At 42.8% G+C, this 27,607-nt stretch overlaps 1 protein-coding gene and 1 pseudogene across 2 annotated transcripts in view; one reads left to right on the top strand and one right to left on the bottom strand.

The window, feature by feature from the left end:
- The window catches only part of USP31 (ubiquitin specific peptidase 31), a 69,127-nt gene that overhangs the window by 3,489 nt on the left and 38,031 nt on the right, over positions 1 to 27,607 (bottom strand). Inside the window, exons 6-15 of the mRNA XM_082858122.1 lie at positions 26,313 to 26,457; positions 21,837 to 22,017; positions 18,593 to 18,704; positions 17,897 to 17,991; positions 16,398 to 16,475; positions 15,672 to 15,801; positions 9,709 to 9,828; positions 7,220 to 7,445; positions 1,773 to 1,931; positions 48 to 200 (exon numbers count right to left, since the gene is read on the bottom strand). Coding sequence (XP_082714248.1) covers positions 48 to 200; positions 1,773 to 1,931; positions 7,220 to 7,445; positions 9,709 to 9,828; positions 15,672 to 15,801; positions 16,398 to 16,475; positions 17,897 to 17,991; positions 18,593 to 18,704; positions 21,837 to 22,017; positions 26,313 to 26,457 — 1,399 coding nt within the window. The remainder of the gene's footprint in view (positions 1 to 47; positions 201 to 1,772; positions 1,932 to 7,219; positions 7,446 to 9,708; positions 9,829 to 15,671; positions 15,802 to 16,397; positions 16,476 to 17,896; positions 17,992 to 18,592; positions 18,705 to 21,836; positions 22,018 to 26,312; positions 26,458 to 27,607) is intronic.
- LOC309972881 (T-complex protein 1 subunit zeta-like) lies at positions 13,565 to 14,721 on the top strand (annotated as a pseudogene). Its single transcript has one exon. The product of its transcript is annotated as a T-complex protein 1 subunit zeta-like (transcript).

The raw sequence follows: 27,607 nt of genomic DNA, 5'->3' as shown, positions 1-27,607 counted from the left end.
TCCGTGAGTTGCCATTTTGGAAATCTGCCACCGAAACCCAGACCCACCATCATCTTCACTCCTTTCCCCAGTCATCTCCACAGACTCAGACAGCGAGGCTAGGGAGGTGCGTCTGGAGGAAGCTGCAGAGGTCACGCTGGCCTGCTTGCTCCCCGGGAGACGGCTCACCCAGTGTTCACACAAGGAGGAACTTGTGGAGCCTGCAGGAAAGGAAGTGGGCGCCGAGGTCAGGCCAGAATCCTGCCTGTGCCACACACGCCCTCACCAAGGGGTGCTGCCCGGGCGGCGGGGGACCTCACCGCCAGGTCAGCACTAACTCCCAGGCCCACGCTGTGCCCGCTCGAACGTCGCCTGTTGGGATGAAAAGGACAGACGCTCACACACGTTTGCAGTAATAAAATCCAAGTACAGGGATGGCTACTTCAGAACGCAAAGTCCGAGTCTTAGTGCTGGCAACAGAATGGAACAGATACAATCGTGCATATATTCATCTATTCTACAAACATTTATTAAGCACTACACCCCAGGCACTGTTCTAAGCACTTGCAGGAATACTTCTGACACAGAGGGAAAAAAAGCAAGCAGCGGTGTACTGTTATCTTCTAGGCCTGTGTGGTGGAATTTTTAAATCATTTTCACAATATTAATATATAAACACACACACACATGCACACACAAGGCCACGTGCCATTGTGTCCTGTCTGTTCCAGGGAGGCCCTTAAATATATACTGGAGCAACAGAAACTGCTCTTGAAATGGAGAACATGAAGACACATGACTTTCTAGAGTAGATCTCAAGAGGGTGTCATTTCTGAGCCTATCTCAGACTCTGGAAAGCACTGAGGGACGGCACTAGAGCCCTGGAGTTCCCACTTTCTGGGAACTAAGAGCAGCTACGGACAGACGGCTGTACTGGGTGGGGTTTGACTCCAGCAGGGCTCACTCTGCTTCAGTGATGCCTCCTTTTAGCGGCTTCCAACTTAGCCCTCGCACGCTTCAAGGGGAGCAGGGGTTAATAACGGATCACACACTGCCATGTCCCAATCCTCTGTCCTATTCTCTAAACTCCAACTCTGCATTAGGAAGCATTCGCCCCCCTGTTCGGATCGCGTGTGGCTGCACCAACGTCACGCGTGGGTACTGGTTCCTGCATTTACTAAGAAGCACAACAGGCTAGATCCCGTCAAACTAAATCCAAGCCATCTAATATTTTTATAGCCTCCCCTAACAGAATAGGCCAACCTTAGTGCAAAAAAGAACGATTTCTAATGGTGCTTTACCCGTTACAAAAGGATTTAATGCACATTTACCTAATCTGTTTCACACAACGACCCCATGAGGCAGGTAGGATCAGTACACCCATATTACAGATGACACATATGTGGCTTGGGTGGGACATGCTCGAAGATAACCCGACCAAAATATGGCAAAGCCAAGTCTTAGTTCTATTTCCAGTCCCTCGACTCTGAGAGCAGTGTGCTGCGCTGCTTCTTAGCTCCCTCACTCGTTTATTTACTCCGTAAGTAAACACCACGAGCGTGCTTTGAGCCAGGCTCCACTCCACCTCCACGGGAACTCCTGGTTCACAGCTGCTGGCATTCCACCCCCATTTCCTTTAACTGCAACCATTCTGGTTTCCAGATTAAATGCAAACCTGAGAATTAATCTGATCCAACCAACAGCATCATGAGACCTCCTGGAGAAGTTCTCTGGACCATCAACTACAATTTTCTGCTCTCAAAACAAACCACCCAAGAGTAGAGTGGCCTTACCTGCCACCGAGCTGTTGGCCGACCATGACGGTATAGCTGTCCGCCTCTGGTAGAAGAGGATGTACGCCGTCTGCGTGCAGACCTCGTCTTCCGACAGCTGCTGCACGTCACTGTCGTCGAAGCAGTACCAGAGGCCGTCCACGGAGTTCTTGCAGTATGCTGCCAAAAAGAGCCCACCAGCGATCAGCACCAGGGCGGCCGCAGTGGCCACTCCACTTGACCCACAGACACCATGCCTTTGGCTCATATAATTAATTCAAGAACTTTCTAAGGCTGCAGATAGTAATACAGAAAGAGGTAAGAAATCCAAATTCTAAATCACACTCAGGCAAAATGTTTCAAGAAATTCCAAACTATTCCAAATGGATGAAATTCTATTTAATTTTAGAAAACACAATATACTTCTTTAAACCAGTGGATTTCAACCAGAGATGATTTTGCCCCAGGGGACACATTTTTGACTGTCACAACTGGGGGTGGGGGCGTGGGGAGGGTAGGATGCTAGTGCAATCTAGTGGGTAGAGACCAGGGGCGCCACTACACATCCCACCATGCGCGGGACAGTCCCCACAATACAGAATTACCCAGCAAAAATGTTACTGTACCAGTATGCAGAAACCCTGTTTCAAGCATTTGTAACAGTTTAGTGTTTTCTTAGAGTCAGAAAACAACAGAACTAGAAATGATGATATTAATGAGAGCAGTAGCTAACATTTGTTTAGCACTTATTACGTGCATCTCATTTGATCCTATGAAATTTGTTCTATTATCATTGCCATTTTACAGAGGCTCAAAAAGATTAACCAGCTTGCCCAAGGTCATGCAGCTGGTGAAGGGCAGGGGCCAGCTCATTACAGGATTATCTAGTCCCTGAGCTTAAAGCCTTATCCCACCCTGCCTCCCTCAGAGGTAGCACAAATGATGCCTGCTGGAAGGCCCCTGGCAAACTGAGAACACTGGAGCTCATGAATGCATGCGGCCTTCCCTCCAGTCCAAACTCTAAGCTGAGATAAAAATAAAGAGCACTCAAGTACCAGCAAGGACACAGCTTAGCGTTCCTGGAGACACACCATCCTGTGAATCGATCCAGGAGTGTGATAAGCTTGATCCAGAAACGTACACGCTTACAATTCTTTCTAAAAAGACCCATTTATTGGGGTGAAAATAAACGAGTGCTAGAATATTTAGCTGAACGCTGGAACGGGCTCAGTAGGGCCCCGGGGGCAGGACACATAAGGCCCCGAGTGGCACCAGGAGTGACTCCCTCGATAGGACACAACCACTTTGCTAAGTATGGACTCCTGGGAGACGAAAGGGACCCGGAAGAGGAAGGGCTATACTTCTGCTCTTCTTTTTCCCGAAAAAGAAGAGCAGAAGAAGGACCTTTGACTGTAGGGAGGAAAGTCGTCTGCAGCTGTGGACTCACTGGAACCAGACGGCAGAGAAAGGGAGACACAAGCAGCAAATGGAGCTGGTAAACAGCGACTGCTTGGTCAGTGGAGTCATCAGGCTTGCCGGATGAACGACCCAGCCGGTGAGGGGCTGCTATTCGGGAGCGGGAGTGGGAGGTCTGTAAGGGGGAACGCGCCCGAGAGGAGGTGACGGAGCAGCCTGTACCAGCTTCAGTCCGTTTCTCCTGAGGATGGTCTGTCCTCCGTCACGGTGTGGAAACTAAGGCAGCACAGGGACTCATGAATGGGTCAATGACGTATTTATAAAATAATTCTATGTGCTTTTCTTCCCAGCGCTATTTTCTGAAGTATTTCCTAGACCAGTGCTACTCAAATTGTGGCTCACAGACCGGTGCCAGTCCATGAGATAAGCACCACAACGAGGTAAGCATTTAAAAACATTCATAGCAATCTGATACTGTATGATACTTTTATTGTGTTTTTGCAAAAGTACTGGTTCATGGTTCATGAAGGATTGGACATTTTAAAAAAAGGTTTAAGAAATTTTTTAAAAGGTTCCTCATCACAGATGGTTTGAGAAGCACTGTTCTAGACTCCTTACGCAAGTCAGCCATACATGTACCATGTAATTATAGTTAGAACCAGTGCAAAATAAAAGAACACATTAAAATAAACACTCCAAATGAAAGCTTAAAAACAAGATATCTTTAACTCAACAATGCTGAGGTACTTAAAATGTTCTCATCAGAAAAGCAGCCGTATGGCCTAAGCACGGGAAAGGGATAACAACGCAGAAAATATCCGAGCCCCTCGTCGGTAACAGGCCCCAGGAGGCAGGCACGAGCACTTCTGCCTCCCTCACATGGGGACCAGGTTTGAATAAGGTTACCCACCTAAGGTCACAGAGCTAGGAATACGTGTCTAGCTTCTAACCCATACTCCTCTCACTAATTTGTACTGCCTCCAAGGCAGTTATGGGTTTCCGGGCACTTTCCAGAGTCTATGCTATACAAAGAGCAACATGACAGGTGAAAATCTGGCACTGTCCGATTTGCCTCAACAATTTCTTGCTAGAAACCACACAACGTGCTCACCCATATTTTCCTGAGAAACACTGTTACACACAGGAGATTCTCTACCAAAGCTGAAGCTACATGAACGCGAACCAGTGACGCTGGCAAAGGCACTACTTCACCAGCTAATCAGTGAAATTAAATTCCCTCTAAGGCCCTTTCAATTCTCAGAGTCCCCGAGTATATAACTCTGTGACTCAGTATCGAAGAATGCAGATATGACCGGGAATGCCACAAAAGCAAAAATCCAACTAGACACGCAACACTTATTATACAAGTGGCCCCCCAAAATATAAATATAACATAGGTAAGACACAAAATACAGTATTAAAACTTGGCTTAAACCAAAACACAAGGTAAAACATACTTAAGCATTTAATTAATATTAACTTTGTCTTCTACGGACTTTTCAATAGGTCCTCTGTCCCCTTTTTCTCCTTCAAGTACTTCCGAGGGCAAGTAGAGGCCATCCAAACGGCTCCACTACGAGATACACTCCAGGTCGGGATCATTCCTCTCACAAGTGACTGCTGCCGGCAGCGTACTGAAAGAACTAGAACTAAACAGGTTTCGAGAACAAAAGATTGTTGTGTCCAGTCACACTCCACGTCCCCTGTCTCCTGAGGAAGAGCAGGTTGAGAGAGTAACTGTGCTGGGCCAAGGAGGGGGTCTGGGGCCCGAGAGGCTCCTTCACCATGTTGCAGGGGTCTCAGGGTTAACTGCCGGGGAACAGCCTCAGAGAGACTGAAACACCAACTGGCACAGCCTACCCTCCTCTACCTCCCCCTACCTTTATGAATCACTAGCACCCTGGGGTCTTGCTGCAGAAACCACTGAACTGCAGGAAAAAAAGTCCCAGAGAAGTGTTCATGCCAAATAGGCTGAGTGAGAAGCACGCAGAAATCTGAGTCCTGGCCACCTATACAGTAGGAGGACCCTCACATCAAGTCCCCCGACATACAGATGTCCAAGCAAGAAGCCCCCAAATCTACCTGCCTCCCCAGCATGCATGAAAGCCCTTAACCCAATAATTCCATTTCTGAGACTCAATCTCAAGGAAATACAGAATTAAAGTACAGAAAAGGTGACTACACACAAATACGTCCATCAGTTATCTTCAAAGTTAAAAACCAGAAACAATATATGTGTTCAACAATGGGGAATGGTTATATCACATTAGAATTCCATCAACTGAATATTCTTTGGTCATTAAAAATAATATTTACAAAAATTAAGCATCTGTTGGGACTTCCCTGGTGGCACAGTGGTTAAGAATCCGCCTGCCAATGCAGGGGATACAGGTTCAAGCCCTGGTCCGGGAAGATCCCACATGCCGCGGAGCAGCTAAGGCTGTTCGCCACAACTACTGAGCCTGCGCGCTAGAGCCCATGAGCCACAACTACTGAGCCCACATGCCACACTACTGAAGCCCGCGTGCCTAGAGCCCATGCTCCGCAACAAGACAAGCCACTGCAATGAGAAGCTCGTGCACTGCAACAAAGAGTAGCCCCTGCTCGCCACAACTAGAGAAAGCCCGTGCAGCAACGAACACCCAACGCAGCCAAAAATAAAATAAATAAAAACAAACAAATAAATTTATTAAAAAAAAAAATTAAGCGTCTGCCCCATTAGCCCATAAGGGCCTCACGTGTAGGCAGCAGGTTACTAATCCCAACAGCTTCTCCTGACCCTCCAGGAGGAGGCTGCTCTGACCACTCTCTCCTCCAGCCCCTGCTCTGTTCACACTTCAACCACAGGACCTAATATACATCCTGCTCTTTCATTTTAAGTGTACCTACACCGCCTCAGCCACTTGATTACACTCTTGGAAGACAGAGGTCGAGATCTTTTCATTTCCAGTGTGTCTCTGATGTGACACAGCCCAGTGCAAGCAGGACGTAGAGGAGGTGTTCCATAAAGGTTCACCTGAACAGAGCACTGGACATTTAAAAAAAAGGCCAATCAGGCCAATCACAACAGTATAAAATAATGGCCAGAACGTACAGAAAAACACTGGAAGGAAACACCACATATCAAAATGTCACCTACATACACTGGGATATTATCAGCCTTAAAAAGAGGAAATTCTGACAGACGATGCAAAGTGGGTGAATCTTGACTGCATTATGCTAAGTGAAATAAGCCAGACACGAAAGGACAAATACTGTATGATTCCACTTACATGTGGTACCTAGAGCAGTCAGATTCATAGAAAGAATGGTGGCTGCCAGGGGATGGGCGAGGAGTAAACAGGAAGTTACTGTTTAATGGATGCAGAGTTTCAATCTGGGAAGATGAAAGAAACTCTGGAGATGGACAGTGGTGATGGCTGCACAAAGATACGAACGTACTTAATGACACTGAACCGTAGGCTTAAAAATGGTTAAAACGGTAAATTTTGTTGTGTATATTTTACCACAGTTTCTAAAAATGTTACCATTTCCTGAGCACTAATCTCATGGGTTATTTCTGAGTGATAATCTCGTGGGTTGATAGCACTGTTCCATCTGTCTCTCTCTAGTCTCTAAATTTCATATGATGAGCACTATTGCTTTGACAAATGAAAAAGTAAATTTAACCATACAGCAAAAAGAAAACCCCTTCCAAGCCACTCTAAAGACACTACAAAAGTGGTTCACAACCACTCCAAATAAAAGAGATGTTAGGTCCTCAAGGAAGCAGAGCAAAACCTTAAACGGAGCATGCAGGTGAGGTCAAGAAAGCAAGTCCAGGGTGAGCCAGACGATGTCACCCATCTGCACACACCATTCCCTGCTTGGGTCAGAGCCCGACCAGACGATCTAACTCAGGGCAGAGAACCAAAGGATGAAAACTGCCCTCACGGTTGGCACACTGCCTGCTGGAAGAGAAAGCGAGGTTCTAAAGCAAAGCAACCCTGTCACAAGCAAAACATGTCGGGAGGAATCGTCAGCACAGGCGCCCGGCCTCTCGCGCTGCAGACCTGTGTAGTGCCCCCCTTGCATGGTGCCGTGATGATTGCACACAGCATACAGGTCATAGATGTAGTCCTCAGGGTCCCGCCCGAGTCCGTAGGGCCGTCTCCATGGAGACCAATGGGATGGCAAACTCCAGCTGCTCTGGCTTCTCTTAACCACGTGAGGTGTCATGTCCAGGCCAGTCAGAGGGAACTTCACCATGTTCTGAAGTTTCATACGCTTGTCTCCTTCCTGTGGCAAGAAGAAAACCAAGTTCTGATGATATTTTCGTGCAAGCAGATGGTAGATCAGTTTAGCGTGAAAGGCAGACCCTATCAACTGAAGTAGGGTTGAGTTACCTATCTGATGTTTCCAAAGACACATACAACACAGGGAAACAGATTAACAGTTTTATCTAACTGGAGGAACAGGTTTTAATATCACCAAAAATGGAACCAGCGATGATCTACATATAAGGGTTAATGAGCCTTCATTGCCTTACCTGATAAAGGGTTCATCCTGAAACCTCTGTCACGAAAGAGGCATGAAAAGTAATGGAATAACAACATATGTGAAGGGAAAGCACAGTGTTGGCACAGAACAGCCATTCACAGAACAGGGACTCTTTCCTTCCCAACTCCTCCGACAAATTAACAGTTAACAGTGACTTAACTTAATATAGTCATTTAGTTGACAATCTTGGGCAATCTGTATTTCCCATTAAGCCCACTGGGAAATCCAACCATCAGTTGAGTAGATATTTACCAAATGTTTCCTGTGTCTATGGGAGCTTTAAAAAATTAATCGGGCACAGATAATTCCCAACCCAAGGAACTATGGACCTACTAAGGGAAGAAAAAGGTTCCTAAGAGAAAGGTAGGATGGGTCTTGCATGGTCAGGAAGGTCAGGCTAAAGAACCTGGACCTTGTTCTGCAGTCAAGGGACAAGCACTGAGGCTTTGAGGGAGGAGGTGATGCCATCAGAGCTGTCATTAAGTAGTGCCCAAAACATGGTAGAAAGGGAAGAGCAGTGTAGGTTACGAAACCAATGAAAAGACACTGCAACTGCAACCAGCTCCGAAGTATCAGAAGTTGGAACTGGCAGGATGACAGCAAGAATGGGGAGAAGGGGACACGTACAGGAGGCAGTGGAGAGGCACAACCAGGCCGAAGAGGTGACTGCCTAGGTGACAGGGAAAGAAGAGTCAAAGATGACACTGCAGTTTTGAGTTGGGGCGCTGGAAGGGTGATGATATGTCTTCAAAAGAAACAGAAAGCAAAGGAAGCCAGTCTGTGTGTATGGAAAGAGACAGAGAAGCTGGGTTCAAACCCTCAACTGGCTGTCCCCCTGAAAGATCCCAATGGAAGCGTACAGCTGGGACACTCAGGGCAAGTGCCCACTCCTCACTACTACAGGAGCTGGACCCCAAACCTGTGTGTGAAAGGCCACCCTGGGGACCATGTGCACACCCCCGACACATTCACTTCATCAGCCAGCCCTAGACATCTCAAGTCTCTCCAGGTCTCTCCATCTCCACTGCCGCAACTCCACTGCGAGCCATCGGCCGGCCCCGCGCCCGCGGCGACTGCAAAGGCCTCCTTCAGGTCTCCCTGTCTTCATCCTTGTAGCCTCTAATTCTCCACACAGCAGCCTGAATGGTCTCTTCCAAGCACAAATTTGGCCATGTTGCTCCTCTGCTTCAGAATCCCACTCTGCCTACAAGGACTGCTTGGACGACCAGCCCCTGCCTGCTCTTCTACTTCAACATACGCCTTTCTCCCCCCGACCCCCCGGAGCTGCAGCCACACTGGCCTCAGCTTTCAGCCTCCTGCACACGCTCTGCACCCGCTGCTCCCTCAGCCACTATACGTGTGCAGCCCCGCTCCCAGCTCACCCGGTACAGGCCTCCTCCTAATCTTTCAGATGCAAACTTTCTTACGCCAGGCTCAGACTCCTCCAGCGTTTACCTCTCATTTACCTCTCTTACAAGGGGGCTGCCCAGGACAACTCTAACCTTAGGAATAGAGAGCCTCTGTGGGGAAACTGACTCACAAAGCAACACAACTCAAAGCAGATTTTCTTTGTATATATTTATGACTCATCTCCACAACTGTACAACTGCTCCTTGGAAGCAGGACAACACCCGTTATTACTTTAGGCAGAAATAGAATTCTACCCACCCCCAAGAAAGGCGCTCAACTTTTTTTTTTTAATCCCAACGTGCACTTACTTGAGCACAACATTTACAAATCTGAAGCAAATCCTCAGGACAGAGTAAAATACCTGCCATATGAACTACAATGGTGAGGATTTAAAGGGCCACAGGACGCGCAAACTGCTCTGGGAAAGAGCAAAACACAGGCTCCAAACGCAGGGGCAGATGTGTGTCTGCGACAACACAGGATCACAGGATCAAACAGGGACACCAAAGAACTCCCCACCCAACAGCCCACCAGTAAGGGGCATAAGAAACTTGGTCACAGCTTTTTTCCCTATGACAGAGGGTTTCCTTACCTGTCGAAATCTCTTTAGATGTATAATGAGCACATCAGGCAGAGTCCAGAGGCTTAAGGTAATGCTCCCCTGCTGCAGCTGCTTACAGTGCGGGCAACGCCAGGCGTCATCTGGGGCAAGCTGAAAACAAGGAGCACGACTTCTGTTAAGAGCCGCTTCAGGCAAGACTTTGCTACAGGAGACGGCCAGACACTTCCCAGCCAGGGCGTGGCACGGCGCTGGATCTCCCCAAACTATGTCCGATAGGAGCCGACAGAAAAACACAATTAAGAGTGGCGCCTGGCTAGAGCTGGCACCCGAACATTTGCTGAACAGACTACCTCTCCAAAAGGAATGACCAACTAGGTAAATACTGCACAGAGATGTTAGATGCCACAGAAGCACCTCATGCTCAGCATACTCCCAAGCTCAACTCGTCGCCTTTCTATCAATACAGCTCCCTTTTCTCCTCCTCCTGTATGTGCTACCCCAGCAAATACCACAACCACCCGTCAAGAGCAGAACACGGGGGGTTAACCCAAAGCCTCAAACCCTTCCCTCTTCCTCTGCTCCACGTCCATCCGAGGTAACACTCTCTGCCATTCCTCACACCCGTCTCCTCCTCTCCATCCACCGTAATTCAAAGTCCTCACTCCCTCTTACCTGGACGTCCTCAAGTCTCTTAATTGTCCTCTCTCCCCCAGGCATCAAACTGCTCCAAGCAATCCTCCCCATCCTGCTACCAACAAGATCTTCCTCAACATCCATCTGAGCCCTCGAATCCACGTACGTCACCTCTGCAGGCAAGGGTTTCAGGATGACAGCACAAAGGTACTAACAGAGCATGTCTGGTAAGAGAGATTTTTAAAATCTCCTCTGGATTTCAGAAGATGCGTCAGATCTGGGACCATCAACACCATGAGGTAAGGGAAGCCACGGAAACAGATGGCAATGCCCACTCAGATGGAAGAGAAAGAAGCCAAGGACAGAATCTTGCAGAAGGCCGATTTTTAAGGGAAACACAAAGGTCGAGAAACCACCAGAACCTGAGGCTGCACAGTCAGAAAAATAGGCAAATCAGAAGCATTCCTTTTATGCACACCAAGAAAAGAGAGTGGCAAGAACAGGGTGGTTATCAGTACCATAGCCCACGGAGAGGTCAAATGCAGACTGAGCAGAGGCCACTGAACTGAGCAAACTATGGGCCCCGAGAACTTCGGAGAGCAATGTCAGAAACGCAAGTCAGACAGATGACAAGAGGTTTGGAAGGGAGGAAAGGGAAAGACCTGAAATCACTAAATGGTAAAGTTACACAGAAAAGAAGAGAAAGACCAGCACAGTAGTTTGAAAGGGAAGCAGAAGTGAGGGAGTTATTTTTCCTGAGAGGGAGATCCTGTCATGTGTGTAGGAAAGATGGGGGGAGACAGAAGTCTGGGTGGATAGCAGTGAATCAGAAAGTTAGGCAGGCACAGCACAGGGAGATCAGCTCAGTGCTTTGTGACCACCTAGAGAGGTGGGGAGGGAGACGCAAGAGGGAAGAGATATGGGGATATATGTATATGCATAGCTGATTCACTTTGTTATAAAGCAGAAACTAACACACCATTGTAAAGCAATTATACTCCAATAAAGATGTTAAAAAAAAAAAAGAAAGTTAGGCAGGAGGAACCTAACTGTCATCTGGCATGTCCACATCTGTGCTAACACGCTGTCTACAGATGTGGCCATCAGCCCAGTGCTCGCGGTAAAGGAACAGGTTGTTGTTTATTTGTTTTTTAATTTCCAATACAGCATAAACAGATACTCTTTGATAAGATACAGTAAGAATGTCAAGACAATGTCCGGCAGCTTTGACAGTTTCTACAACACTGCTCGACTTCTGTACTTATCTCGTTGTAAACTGCCACAAAGAGCTGCTAGGCCTGCAGAGCACCCTTGGAGCGTGGCCAGCCTCGCTAACTGCCCAGCAAGGAAGACGACTAGCCCCAGAGGCAGCTGTTCCATTTTCAGGCAGTCTGTTACAAAGTTCTTCCTCTTATTAAGACAAAATCACTCTCCCTGTAATTTCCAATCTCTAATTCTGCTTTTTAGATAAAATTAAGGCCAACCCCTTATCCACAGGATGGCCCTCAAAGTATGTGAAAATAACTATCAGATCCTCACTTAAGGTCTCCTTCGTCAAGATATACTCAGCCGCGCCATCCCCTATGCACACTCTCTGCTTGTGCCCCGGGATGTCAGTCTCTTAACAGTGAACATTTAAGGTAATGAGAAGAGCAGTGCTATCACCATCTGAGTTCTGGACACTGTTTCTAAAGCATCCTTAGGTAGCCAACAGCCGCTGACACCCACATGACACTGCTGATCATACTGAGCTTGAAGACAACGCGACCCCAAAGTGATCGTCACACAGCCCACTGCTAAGTCTGACCTCCTCCTCTTCCATATCTGGACTGTTATCTTTGGACCCAGTGACTGAGCTCCCCAAGGAACACTCACTCATTCGTTCACTGTGGCATAGATTTGCTGAATGCCTTCCATGGGCCACACACTGCTAGACATGCTGGGGTTATTTTACGACCAGGATGGATTCTCTCACCTGCTGTGCCCCAGCCACAATGGCCTCGTTTCTTTTCTCAACCTTCCTCTGACCCCAAGACCTTTGCTTCCTTTACTTATCTGTTTATCCCCACTACACTGTAAACAAGCTGAGGGCAAAACTGTTGTCTGTCTTGGTCCCTGCTATATTCCCAGTTCCTAGCACAGTACCTGGCACGTAGTACGTACTCAACAGACATGGATTGAATGAACAAAGCCCTATTAAAATGTATCTGGCTAGCTTGAAAGATCAGCAAGATGTTCTGTAGAATACCAATGTTATCATCTAGTAGATCTGCTCAGCTTTAAGCTTTGTGACATTCTCAGACATCTCCCAAATCAATTTAAAAAAAAAAAAAAAGCTAAATAGGATAAGGTGCTACATACAGCATGTGATCAACCAGTTTCAAAGCCAATTATTTATATAAGCCCAAGATAGGAAAAATACGTCTAATGAAAAACTATTAAAGGAATTAGCTGTTAACTGCTTGGGGGAGAAAAGACTTAGAAGATGAAAACTATTTTCAAATATTTGAAGGACAAACAAGTAGAAGAAAATGAAGACCTGTCCTCTGTTCTTGACGACCTGAGAGTTCACCTGCTGGCTGTAGCAACCAGGGACATATTTCAGGTTAATGTCGGTCACCATCAGAGATACCCTAAGAGAAAATGGTGTCTCTGAAAAACAGCGGCTGGATAATCACCTATTTGAAATTAGGCAGAACTCAACCATTAGAAAAAAGAAATTTTAAAGCCCCCTCTGACCCTGAAATTGCATGATTCCCTATATGCAAGAGTGAGCAGTAAGAATCAGTAGCCAGAATTATGATCCTAAACATCAACTCAAAATCAGATGAACTCCAAGAGCTCTCGTCAAGGTTTCTCAAGGCGCCTGAACCTGGAGAGGTTTAAAAACCACAAAGGCCTGTTGCACAGTGAACACCAAGAGTGCCTTAGTTCCTTGGTTTCAGCTCTGTGCTAGAGCAATGTCTGTTCTTTTCCTCTACACTGAAAGCTTATTTATCCTTTGTAAAGTATTCAGAAAGTCAGCACATCATATTAGTTGTATTAAAGGGTATGAATGATCCAGAACATCCTTCCATAAATCTGCTTTATCATGAACTATAGTTGCATCTAACTGAAGATCTCTAGTATTAGTGGTGGTTTTGTAACCATGTGTTTGTTATAGGATCTTCATCTCAAAATAATAACAGAAGGATTTGAAGCTGCAAAGAAAAAGGCACTTCAGTTTTGGCAACTAGTCAAAATATGCAAAGAGATGAACAGTAAAAAAACACTTACAGACGTGGCCAGAACATCTCTACATACTAAAATTCATGCTAAACTTGCTGACGTTTTAACAGACGCTGTAGTGGACTCCATTTTGGCCATTAAAAAACAAGATGAACGTAGTGACCCCTTCATGGTTGAGATCACAGGGATGAAACATAAATCTGAAACCTATACAAGCTTAATCAGAGGTCTTGTTTTGGATCATGGGACATGGCATCCTGATATGAAAAAAAAAGTAGAAGATGCATACATCTTCATATGAAATGTGCCATTAGAATATGAAAAAACAGAAGTGAATTCTGGCTTTGTTTTTAATAAGGGTGCAGAAGAGAGAAATTAGTGAAGACTGAAAGAAAATTCGCTGAGATGGAGTTAAAAAAATAATAGAACTTTGAAAGAAAGTGTGGTGGTGATTCAGATAAAGGATTTGTTGTTATTAATCAAAAGGGAATTGACCCCTTTGCCTTAGATGCTCTTGCAAAAGAAGGCGTAATAGCTCTGCATAGACCTAAGAGAAATGTGGAAAGGCTGACGCTTGCTCGTGGTGGGGTAGCTCTGAATTCTATTGATGACCTAAACCCTGATTGTTTGGGAAATGCAGGACTTGTCTATGACTACACACTGGGAGAAGAGAAGTTTGACTTAACTGAGAAACGTAATGTCCATCACATTACTGGTCAAAGGACCAAATAAGTACACACTCATGCAAATCAAAGATGCAATCAAAGGTGGCTTGACAGCTGTTAAAAATGTTATTGATGATGGCTGTGTCATTCCAGGTACTGGTGCAGTGCAAGTGGCAATGGAAGAAGCCCTGATTAAATAAAAGCCCAGTCAGGGTAAAGGGCAGGGCCCAACTTGGGAGTTCGAGTATTTGCTAATGCAGTGCTCATTATTCACAAGGCTCTTGCTCAGAACTCTGGTTTGGACCTTCAGGAAACACTAGTTTGAGTCCAAGCAGAACATTCAGGTCAGCTTGTGGGTGTGGACCTGAACCCAGGTAAGCCAATGGGAAGCATATGGGAACACTACTATGTAAAGAAACAGCTTCTTCACTCCTGCACTGTAATTGCCACCAATATTCTCCTGGTTGATGAGATCATGAAAGCTGGAATGTCTTCTCCGAAAAGAAGGCTGAACTGAAGCTTCCCTTGTATCACCTGAATCATGAAGACTCTCCAGAGTGATATGAAGAATATAGCTATAGAATTTTGCTCCAAGCTTCAAATGATTTTCAAAGGAATTTTCTTTTCCCATATGAAAAAAGGACAGAATACTGGCACCTATTCAAATTCTGAAGTTCTGAAATTATATTTACAGTATTTTTTTAATTGCACTGCAGTGTATACACGTACAGCAGGCCATATTTATCCAATAACAGGATGTTTTGCTTTAGCTTCAGTTATATAAAAATATATGTTAGATAAACATGTTATCTACCTTGTTATTAAATATTCCTGTTGAAAAAAAAAAAAAAACACATAGGCAAGGGTCCTATCCACTATTTGTCCATCCATTCATTCAAATATTTACTGAGTACCTACGATCTGCAAACACTATGCTAAGTAGTCTAAAGCATTGTCCAAGAGAACTTTATGTCTATATCTACACTGTCCAATACGAGTCACTAGCCACATGTGTCTCCTGAGCCCTTGAAATGTGGCTAATGCAACTAAGGAACTGAATTTTTAATTTTAATTAATTTTAATTAAAATGGCACCTATGTTCTTAGTTCCAAAAAGTTGAGAACCACTGATCTAGTTACTAAGGAAAATAATTTAAAATCTCTAAATTGAAACAAAAATATAACTTTATCATTAACCATTAAAAAGTAAAAAGAAAAAAAAAAGGGAACTATACAAAGGTTCACATCTAGAGCATTTCATTTAATCAAGGTTTTCCAGAAATTTAAACTATTTTTTGTTAAAATCCTAAGAGGAATAACACTAAGATGCACATCACATGTGCAAAACCTATGTAAATGCAAAAATCCTTGGGGAGTTTTCTGGTGCATAATTTGTTTCCCCACTGTCATCTTGCCCTGGGCCCTCCCTACTACCCTCACCACCCAACAAATGCTGCCCAACCCTTACCCGCTCCTCTTTGGTGTAGAGTTGGAAACACTGGGATAAAGTGCAAGTTTGAGGCTGATGGTGACGCTCCCTTTGCAGCCGGACACTTTCTGCATCAGGGATATACTCATCTTCGGTATTTACAAACAAGCTGCAATTGGGGGAGAAAAAGCATGTATTAGAGAATGTCTTGGAAAACTGATACAAAATACAATTAACAGCTTCACAACGTGGCTGTAAATTCATAACCAAAAAGGTCAATATATAAGAAAGTAAAAGTGGCAATCCAACTTTTCTATGTTCCAAAATGTCGTGAGACGTTCTCTATCTATAACGTTATTTTCAAGAAATAACTTGGAATTGTTTTTTCTGGGATCGGGCACAAACTGTACTGATTAATCATATATTCTTGTCCTCTGTATCAAAGGGCATGCATTTGGCATAACTTGCTAGAGTTAATGGGTCTGTAATAAAAGAAGTAATTTGACCTACACAGTAGTTAATGAATATATAGCTTCTGTCTCATTAGCAGCAAACAAATGTTCTAAGGTTTTGGGATCCAGATGACAGAATGTGTAGGAGAGAAATAATAAATTACTTAAATAAAGGATCAGCAACACACTTGGATACTTAGCTAAAGAAAACAGAGATTTGTGTTTCAGCTAATTTGAAAGATCAAAGGTATGCTATTATAGTGATAATTAAGACAATGACTCTACAAACACTAAGTAAAAAAAAAATACTTACAAATCTTTTGTCTCCTTGTCCCATTCTACCACTAATTTCACATGAGCAGTGCCACCTGGTCCACAAGATTTTAGTGCCCTATAGGATGGGGAAGGAAGTCACATATTACTTTCTAAATAAATGATTTTAATTAAATACACATCCTATCTGAAATCTGAAATCATAGTGTGATTGCTGAAAATCTTCATCATCGTTCCCCATCAGAAAAGGTTTCTGACCATTATAAACTCTTATTTAATAACTTGATTACAACTGGACTGAAAAATCCTTAAATTAAAATATTCAATATGGAAATAAAGATATTGGAATAAATTTAGTACCACACTATAAGGTCATCCACAATAACTCTTAAGATGTTATGATCTTTCCAATTTTTGTCCAATATCTCACCAAATCAATAGAGACTGGATGGGACGATAGTCTCTCTGGGAACAAACTCTGCTCCTGCATCTCTTCACCTGCCCCCATAGGCCACTTGGTCCCTGGACCATGCCCACACCAATGTAAACTGTGCCTTCCTACAAGGCACCCCTCAAGTTTCACCTCACTTATTTCCCCTGAGCTCCTTGGCTCCTTTGCCATCTCCTGAGATACTCAGCATTAACAGTCAGTATTACCCATCAAATAGTTTTTAAGTTTTGCAATGTTTTGGATCATTATCTAATCTATTAACTCTAATCTCTAAAACCAAACAGTGAGTTGCTTTAAAACAGAACCATGTTGTATACTTTTTTGGAATCCTGAAATGCAGGGCACTACGATATTTGTTGAAAAAGTCATTATAATAAAAACAATAATGTGTTTTTATATTTATATGTATCCATATATGTATCATGTGTCTATATACACATATCTCTATTACTTTATTAATAACAGAAGTACGTAAAAGCACAGAGATAGCAGAGGGAGAAGATAATTCTAAGGGGGAGAGGAGGGACAGTGTGAAGAGAGGCTCAAAAGGAATGAATTATCAACAGAGGAAACTACACGTGCAAAGGCACACATAAAACCGTATTGTGCGTTCAAACAACCCTCAGTACTTTGATGCTGCTGAATGTTTAATACAGTGGGGAGAAGAAAGAGGCCTGACAGAAGGGAAGTAGTCAGGGTTCAAACTGTGGAGAACTTCACATACTGTGGAAACTGGGCTTTATCTTTGAGGCCACGGGTTACCATTTAAGGATTTCAAGGAGGAAAGTGTTATGATTAGAATCCTACTTTGGAAAACTTTTATCTTGGTGAATATGAAAGTGCAATTCATCTGCGGTCCTGAGACCAATCAATTTACTTTCCTAACATCAGTACTCTAGGCTTTCCCGATTCCAAAAAAGATCATGAAACATACCCTACTCAAATATGAATCAAAATTAAAATAAGTGTTTACTTTCTAAGTGAGCCTGGAGGACCCACCACACTTACATGGAAATTACATCAGACATCACTAGAAATTACACACAAACATATATAAAAGTCTAGAAGGTGATTTTTTTTTTTTTTACCTTTCTACTGTTGGGTGGCACAGGGGCTGCTCCTCCTGGGGCAGCAAGTATGTTATTCCCACAACACTGACCACTCGCAAACTGAATGGACACACCTGCAACAAATGGCAAAGGTAAATCAGGCTGAGTTTCTCTTCGAGGGCATGTGGTTCACCGGGGCATTTCCAAAACAGATTAGAGCGAGAGCAAACTGTTTTGCGAAATGCTTCTCTACAACATTCTGCGAGGCTGTTGAGCCACTCTAATACACTTTAAGTATGACTGCCCCAAATGCAATTAACATATCAAATATGTTACGCAAGACAAGTAATATATTACTTTAGCTGAACATTAATATAAGTTTTCCACAGATACCTTAACAAAGAAATCATAATTTTGAAAATAGATAGTCTACAAAATCTCTCCAAGCCGATCATGTGCTAAACTTTATTAGACAAACATTATAAAGGAACACCTGGCAGTGCATGGAAAACCGTGCAGTGGTCAGCTCCCTTCATAAAATGAGGGACAGTCCTCATTCTGGAAAACCTGAACACAGCAGATTTTACTACGCAGCTTTTCTCCAGGGCTCCCCAGCGTTCCAGCTCAGTGTCTGGTCTTCCCTAAGGGCAAAGGTCTGAACTTCCAATCTCACTGTAATGACTTTCTTCACTGGGTACACACATGCTATGCTGGAGTACCAAAAGGCTTACACACCTGAATGCCAACTGTGGGCCTCAAGAAATACTTCATCTTCTCCAAGATTTCCCTCTGCAGAAGGTCCCATGCTATTGTCTTCTCTAAGTGCAGCACAAAAGGTAGTCCAAATCTAGCACACATAAATATTATAATCACCTTAAAAAGTATGACAATTCCTTTAATACTGTAACTCCTTATTCATGACCTTTTTAAATGGAATCACAATACAATTAGTTTTAGGACAGTTCTCAAAATAAAACAAACAGGAAATTTAATACTCTCATAAGTGGATGAAACAGTCAGAAGGGAAACTGAGATTTCTAAATGGAATTTAACAACTCATACACCAAAATGGCTTCTAATAGAGTATGGTGCCAGGTAATAAGATGACAGGATTAGTGGAGATGGGGAGGAAAGCAGATGGGAGTGGACACGAGTCTAGCAAGCAGCATGGGTCAAACATATAAGGGGTTATTAGGTGCCAGAGGAAAAGACAGGGCTGGAAGGTCTAGCAGGGAGGCAGCCACATCCGGGTGGCCTGACAACAAGGAAGGCACTGGCAAGTAAGTGACACTAAAAGTCAGCTCCTAGCCTAGGGCAGAAGTCACATGGCCCCTGCCAGGTTTCCTATCCAGTGCTGAGCTCACAGGTGTTAAGAGAATCAGAGGCAGAGCCATGGTTCTCAGCAGTGGCTGCAGGCTGAAATCAGCGAGGGAACTTTAAAACACAATGATTCCCCCGAGATTCTGCTGCAAGCCCTCTGGTCTGTGGCTGGAGCACTAAGGCTGTTTGAGGAGCTCCCCAGGTGATTCTAATATGCAGCCAACGTGGAGGAGCACTGGCCTAGCCTTTAACTCTCACCCAAGCCCCAGCCATTCAGACCTGCATGCTGTGCTCTGAATGCGTCCGACTCACACCGCCAACGTACAGCCAATTCCCTCAGTCTGGACTACCCTTCTCACTCTTCGTTTAAGCTATTTCCTACTCGTCCGCAGAAGGAGCCACTGGCACCCTGTTGATCTGTTCCCTGAGCTCAGCTGCACTACAAATACTGCCTGCTTATTCTGCTGCCTCCACCAACAGACTGTGTTACCTGACAGCAGGAACTGTGACCGACTTATCTTCCTAGCCCAAACAGCCATACCTAGACAACAGTAGATGCTGAATGAATGAATGAACAAGTGAATAAACAAACAGATAAACCCTGACTCAGGCCAAAGCAGGGGTGCTAAGGTCACCAAGAAACCCGCTCCTAACAAGTACCAGTTTACTCACAGTAGTACTCAAGAGTGAGCCTACCTTCCTAAAGACAACTGTGATGCGAAATAAGTTACAAGCACGATGGGTAAATCAGTAGCCATATTTTTCACATGACAATGCCCTCACTTTTAAGAGACTAGCATCATGAAAGGGATTTCATAATTTCTTTATTTTATATAAATACGATGAGCTGCCTTTTCTTCTGTCCCTTAAACATGTCAAGCTCCTTCTAATCTCAGCAACTTTTTTTCTTTTTAATTTTCATTGGAGTATAGTTGATTTACAATGTTGTGTTAGTTTCAGGTGTACAGCAAAGTGAATCAGTTATACATATACATATATCCACTCTTTTTTAGATTCTTTTCCCACATAGGGGATTACAGAGTACTGAGTAGAATTCCCTGTGCTATACAAGTAGGTCCTCATTAGTTATCTATTTTATATATAGTAGTATGTATATGTCAATCCCAATCTCCCAATTTATCCCTTGCCCCCTTTCCCCCGGTAATATCCAGAGAAAACCATAATCCGAAAAGATACCTGCACCCCAATGTTCACAGCAGCACTATTTACAGGAATCAAGACGTGGAAGCACCCTAAACGTCCATCAGCAGAGGACTGGATAAAGATGTGGTACATATATACAATAGAATATTACTCAGCCATAATCTCAGCATCTTCGTACTCGATGTCCCCTCTTCACGGGATCCCTTCCCAAGAGGCTCACACAGTTCGCACCTTCCCACTCGGCTCAGTCCAGCTGCTGCGTCCTCAGGGAGGCCCCCCTCGCCTCCCTCTCTAATACAGTTTTGCTAGAGACCCCACCAGCACGTTCTATCACACCCGCATATTTTAACATCTTCAAAGTGACAACGACTGTCTGAAGTTAAATGTGTTTACTTGTCTTTAGTGGGTCTGTCCTAACTAGGATGCAAGCTCCATGAGCACACACAGATCCTGCTGCATCCCTAGTGTTCAGAATAGTGGCCAACACACTGTAAACACTAAAGTAGCTGCTAATGAACATCATAAACATACAAATCAACACATTTTGCTTCTACATTATTTACCATTCTTAAATAAGAAACTTATTTCAAAGCAACATTTTAAAAAGTTAATATAAATGCTACTCCGACAAATATTAGAAACACAGTATCCTTCCTCCCTGAGACACATCCATATCTTGTTATTACTCAAGTTCCATTACTATTGTGATAAAGTTACTTTAAAAGTAACTCCCATACAGAAACTAACATAACATTGTAAAGCAAGTATACTCCAATAAAGATGTTTAGAAAAAAAAAAAAAGAAAAGTAACTCCCATAAATTCTTACAGAAGGAAACAGATTTGAGAGAGATTTCTAACTCCCAAATGTCTGACTACATGCAGCTGAATGAATACTGGTGCCATTTGCCAAGCCAGGAAATACTGGAGGGTCAGGTTTATAGGGAAACACAATGAGTTCAGTTTGGAACACAAGACTGAGGTGCACGTGCCATCCAAGTAGATTTGTTAAGAATTAATAGAAGAAAAAATGCTGTAAAGAAAGTAGCTGGATATAGGTCTATAGGTCTAGATACCCAGGAGGATCTTGAGCTGAAAATATACAAGAGAAATGTGCCTTTAAAAACTACATGAGCTTGGGAGCCATTCTAACTCCGATCTTATCATCCTAATTTTATCTTCTCCCCCTCCCAACCCCTCAAATCAGGTCAATTTACACACATGCTCTTTCTAAATATCAGAATCAACAATTAACTACTAAAAGTAAGGATTTTTTTATCCCTACTTTTTAAAACATTTGAAAATATTAGACTTTTTTTTTATGTACAAAATTTTTTATTCAATAATTGAATAACTATTTACTAAGTATTTATTATGTACAAAGCACTGAGCTAAGAACGACATTGTAACTAACACATAATATGTTCTGTTCAATCAAAGTGAAAATATTAGACTTTTAAAGTCTCAATATCTATTGGAAAATAAGTTGGTCTTCACCTTTTCCCTTGCTGCCCAGTGCAGGCTCGGTTACACACTAACAGAACAATCTTGTCGCTTCCTGCTGTCGTGGGGGTTAAGTCCGCTCTCCCCTGCTTTGCTGCTGCTTGTGTAGAAGAAGACAGTCTATAATGATCCAAGCCAAATTTCAAGTGGTTTAGGTTGTTGTTTAAGTGGATTCCTAAAACAAAATGAAAACTTACTTTATCTCTTCAAAATTTTTTATTCTTTCATTACAAAAAATTTACCCATTAGAGAAATTAAGAAGTTGTCATTATGTTATTTAAGCTGCAACTGAAAAAAGGAACAAATGACCTACTTTGAGATTACTCATCTAGTCATAAGAAAATTTTTTTGCATCCATTATTTCATTTAAACTCGCCTTACCTACCTACTACCTTAAAAACTGAAAATTAAAACTCTTCACTTCAATGAATATTAGTTTTAGAATGGCAAGTTTGCAGAGATGACCCACCAAGACAAACTTAAAGTGAGACCATACAAGCAGCAACCAAATAAAAAGATTTTAATAAAAAATAAAGACTAGTACATGTAGAATGATCTTCAATATTCCAATAGCAGCTTCTTTTCCCCACTTTAGACCCAGACTTATAAGAAACTCACAGCCATTACAGAACTTTAATACAATCAGCTAGCCTGGATTGACCTACAATAAAGTGAACAAAAATATATGTTTGACAGGCACAGTGCTGGTTGCTAAAAACCAGGTCTTCAGACATGCCCCAAAGCAGAGCTATCTGTCAATCAGAGGTACTTAGCAATTCAGCACCTAGCACAAGGTCCTGCACTTAGTAGGAACTCAATAAATGCTTGACTAAATAATTGATCATTTCTTTAATCCTTTGGAAGTATAGCCTAAGGAAATGATACCCCAAACTGGAGAACAGAAGAAGCCCTCCACCACTACCACACCAAAGAAATAATAACAATATCACCAAAAGGGGAATAAAATAAAAGGTGGTTTACACAAAAGTATCCATAGCAAAACTCCAGCAATAACCTAAATATCCAGCAACAGGAGATTTGCTGAACCTATTAACATACAGAGTTAATACTCAAATAAATTCCAGATTAATTAGAGTCTAGAAACGAGAACACAGAAACTAGAAATAAGGAAGAACTGAATCTTCACCAAGCTATTAGAGGGAAGAAAACTTTTTAAGCTTAAATACCATAGAGAAATCACAAAAGAGCAGCAGATTTCACTTCACAACCACCTTAAACTTTGGTATGAGAAAAATAAATAGAAGTCTGAATCTGAGACAATTAACAGGCTCATTTCCCAGGTTCTTGGCAGAAGTAAGGCTGGGAAGACCAGTTCTGCTAAAAGTGATCAGGATTCCCAATGAGATGAGAGGATACCACTCAACTGCTCAGAAATCAAGCTCCGCATTCACAGTCCAGGCCCATCACTACCCACTGTGTGACCGGGGCCCGTGACCTAACCTCTCTAAGTCTCAGCTCCCTCGCCGGTGACGTGGGGAAGACAGTAGCCTCATATGCACCAACAAAATACTGATGAGGCCTTTGTGAAGAACAGAGGCTTATGCATATTCACTAGTGGTATATTCTTCCAACAAAGGCGCTCTCTGGCTAGACTATATAACCTTGGACCTCACCAAATTCATTTATAAATAGAAACTTAGTGTTAACCGTAAGCAATTGGGGTATGAAGGGGGACTGGGGGAAATTTTCAGTTAAACAAACGTTAACTGGGCTCTCGCTGTGTATTACGAAGTACACTAAACTGCTAGGTGCAGAAAGATAAAGCAAAGTGTAGTCCCAACTGCAGAGAATTTCACAGTTTGGTAGGAAGGATAGAGAACAGAGCATTTCCATACAACGTGCCAGTGTCAGAGATGAGCAGAAGCTACACTGGAACACAGGAGAGCAGAAGTCAGTCAGCCAGTCTGGGGTGGGGGAAGTGAGGAAAGGTTTTCTGGACAAGGTGATGATTGGCTATTGTTTACTATAATGCAACTAAAATTAGAAAACAATTTAAACAAACAAAAGCACATGCCTGAAAACACAACAACTAGAAAATAAACAAAAAAGCTCCCAAGTCAAAGAATGACAACTGAAATAAGACTCAAAAAAATAATAATGTAAATATGAGTAGACCAGAGACAACTGAATCCTAAGCTGGCAGTGCAGAAAGCCGACCAACCCAAAATACAGAATTACCAAAGGTTCAGAGACTAGAGGCACCAGAGACCTCTAGAAGTAGAGGTGAAGGAAAAGAGGAACCAAAACAAGAACTTTCAACAGGGGTACCAAGGCCATTCAATGAGGAAAGAATAATCTCTTCAACAATGGTGCTGGGACTACTGAATATTCACATGCAAAAGAATGGAGTTGAACTCCTACTTCACACCACACGCAAAGATTAACTCAAAATGCATCAAAGACCCAAATGTAAGAGCTAAAACTATAAAACTCTTAGAAGAAAACACAGGTAAACCTCATGGCCTTGGATTTGGTGGTGGATTCTTGGATATGACTTCATAAAATTAAGAACTTCTGTGCATCAAAAAACACTACCAAGGAAGTAAAAAGATAGCCCACAGAATGAGAGAAAATATTTGCAAGTCATATATCTGATACAGGTCTAGTATCCAGCAGATATAAAGAACTCTTACAACTCAAAAACAAAAAGACAAGCAACACAATTTTGAAGTAGGTAAAGGACTTGAACAGACATTTCTCTGAAGAAGATACAGAAATGGCCAAAAACCACATGACAAGATGATCAACATGATCTGTCATTAGGAAAATGCAAATAAAAATCACAATGACATACCACTTTGCACCCACTAGGATGGCTACAATCAAGAAGACAGAAAATAACAAACATTGGCAAGAATGTGGAGAAATTATAACCCTCATATATTGTTGGTGGGAATGAAAAATGATGCAGTTGCTATGGAAAACAGTCTGGCAACTCCTCAGAAAGTTAAACATAGAATTACCATATGACCCAGCACTTCCACTCCTAGGTACATACCTACAAAGGAACTGAAAATAGGTATTCAAACAAATACTTGTACATGAATGGTCATAGCAGCAGTATTTCATAATAGCCAAAAGGTGGAAACAACTCAAATGTCCATCAGCAGATGAATGGATAAACAAAATGTGGTGTATACAGATAATGGAATAATACTCAGCCATAAAAAGGAATGAAGGACTGATATATGCTACAATGTGGATGAACCTTGAAACACTATGCTAAGCAAAGAAACAAGTCACAAAAGGCCACTTATTATACGATTCCATTCATATCGAAGTCTAGACTAGGGAAATCTATAGAGACAGAAAGTAGAATAACGACTGCTTAGGACTGGGTGGGATGGGGAGATTGGGAGGTGTCCTTAGGGGAGACAAAGTAGGAGCTAATGAGACGGGACCTGGAGGAATGAATTTTTAGCAAAGCGAACAGTAGGGAAAGTATAAAAGCATGTGGCATGTTCCAGAAATAAAGAGTAACTTGGATAGGGTACATGGGGAAGAAAATGGAATATAGTAGAGGCTGAAAAAAAGGCAAGGACCAAATCATGAGGGGCCATGCATTCTTCCCAGGTATTCAGATTTAATCGCAGACAAAAGGGAAGCACTGGTAAATCAATAAGCACGTAACGTGGTCAGAACTGTACGTCAGAATAAGTCTGGTGGTGCTGTGAAGAAATAACTGAACGGGAGAAAGCCCAGGGATAAAGAAGTTACTAGAAAAGCCCAGTTGAGACTGGTCTGCACTGTGTCAGTCACAGTAGAATGCAGAGGAAAACTTCAGTTGTGAATTTAAGTCAAAATCTGAGGGAGAAGTGTTTGGGTCCAGCTTGGGTGAAGAGAAGGATGGTGATGCCGCATTTCACAGAAGAAACGCAAGAGGAGCTAAGAAAGAAACGCTCAGTGCAAGATACCTGTAGGACTATAAATAGAGTTTCCAGTGGACAGCTGGAAGTCAGGGAATGGAACCAGAAGAAAAGTGGGGGCTAGTGGAGAGTTTAGCTCTAAAAATCACCAGTAGAAAATACTGGCAAGACTGGGTAGAGCAGCGGTTCTCAAACTTTCACATGCATCAGAATCACCTGTTAAAAACAGATTGCTGGGCTCTGCCCCCAGCGTTTCTGTTCAGCAGGTCTCGAGTGGCACCTAAGAATTTGCATTTCTAATCAGTTCCCAGGAGACATTGATGTTTTGACAACCACTGGAGTGCAGCAAACAGAATAGAAGCCCTAGGATCTTGAAGAACACTAAGGCCAGGAACAAAGTTTTTCCCAAGAACTGCCTTCTGCCAGGGAAATATGTTACCTAAAATTTATACCATCATAAAAAGATGTGTTATGTGTATCTTACCACAATTTTAAAAAATTATACCATCATATAATCTAAGAGGGTAGACATTTGTTAGACCTGCAAACCCAGGTGGTATTATGGAAACAGATACTCATTTACCTCTTTGACTGAGAATTCCTTCAGGCCTAAATATTTCTGGAGTCTCAAAGGCAAAAATGCAGTCGCTTTCATGGACTGTTTCCAGGTCGTCTGTGTCACAAAAGGAACGATGGAACCCATCATAGTACATTTCTGTTAACACAATCTAAAAATGGGAAAAATGCAAATAGTTGGATAACTGGAAAGTCAATATGAATTGATCTCCCAATCCAGCTGTGAACGTCTCCAGACCAGCAGGACTGCAGTGATCTGAGGGCTTGGAAACACCTCATCAAGCAGATGTGATTTGCCTTTAATAAGAGAGTCTTGGAAGCACAATATCTTCTATGATTGTATAACAACATACTCTGATTTCAGAGTGCTGTGGCACTAAATCCAGAGTTTCCTCTAAGTTTTGGTGAAGAGACTCAGCAGATACAAAGTCTAAGGCCCTTCTTTCACAGGGGGAAGAAACTAAAGAGAGACGGAGTGACTTGCCTAAGGTTATACAACTACTCAGCCTCGTAGCGAGGATAGAGTCCACATCTGACTCCGAGACTTTCTCCTACCATTAAATTTTCTTCTTTTCAGATTAAAAAATGTCAAATAATCATGGACATTTGTGTTGGAAAAAAAATGAAATCAACTCAAATGTCCAACAAAAGGAACTAGTTAACTATACTATAGTTCTACTGGAATTATAAAGCGCTTCCAAAGAATGAGCTGCATATATTTGCACTAACGTGGAAAGATCTCCTAAGTAAATATTAAAAGTAGGGAAAGAAAAATGTGACTACACGGTTCCATTTTCATAAAATATTAATATAGTACATGCACAGGAAAAAATATGAATGAATATACAACACAGTATTAAAGTTAGTAACCCTTAGTTCTTAAGATACTTAGTACAAGATACTTTCACTTCTAAGTTAAGTTTCTGAAATGGTTGAGTATTTTGTAATGAAAGAAAAACAGAAGATGGGGAAAAAGACAATGGAGACATTTAGAGACCTCATTACGTGCTCAGCAGCACCCTCTAGTGAAAAAGCACTGGACTGAGCTTGAAGAAGTTCCAATTCTGGCCTGCCACCGCCAACCAGCCCTGTGATCTTGAACAAGTCACATGGTTTCTCTGGGCCTCCTTCAAATGAGGGGGTTGGACTGGACCCCTAAGGTCCCCTCTACTATCACAAACATACTATGAGTTGATGAGGTGAAAGGAGCTTGGTGGCATATTCCACAAACAGTCCAAGAAAAACATTTCTGGCCCTTTTTTCTTCTAATGATTTTAATGACCGTATTGTTTTCCTGAAGGT

This window comes from Leucopleurus acutus (genome assembly GCF_964270905.1).
Source record: "Leucopleurus acutus genome assembly, chromosome: 16".
NCBI lineage: Eukaryota > Metazoa > Chordata > Mammalia > Artiodactyla > Delphinidae > Leucopleurus > Leucopleurus acutus.
Note: the sequence above shows the minus strand (reverse complement) of the source record. Positions and strands in the feature narration are given on the sequence as shown.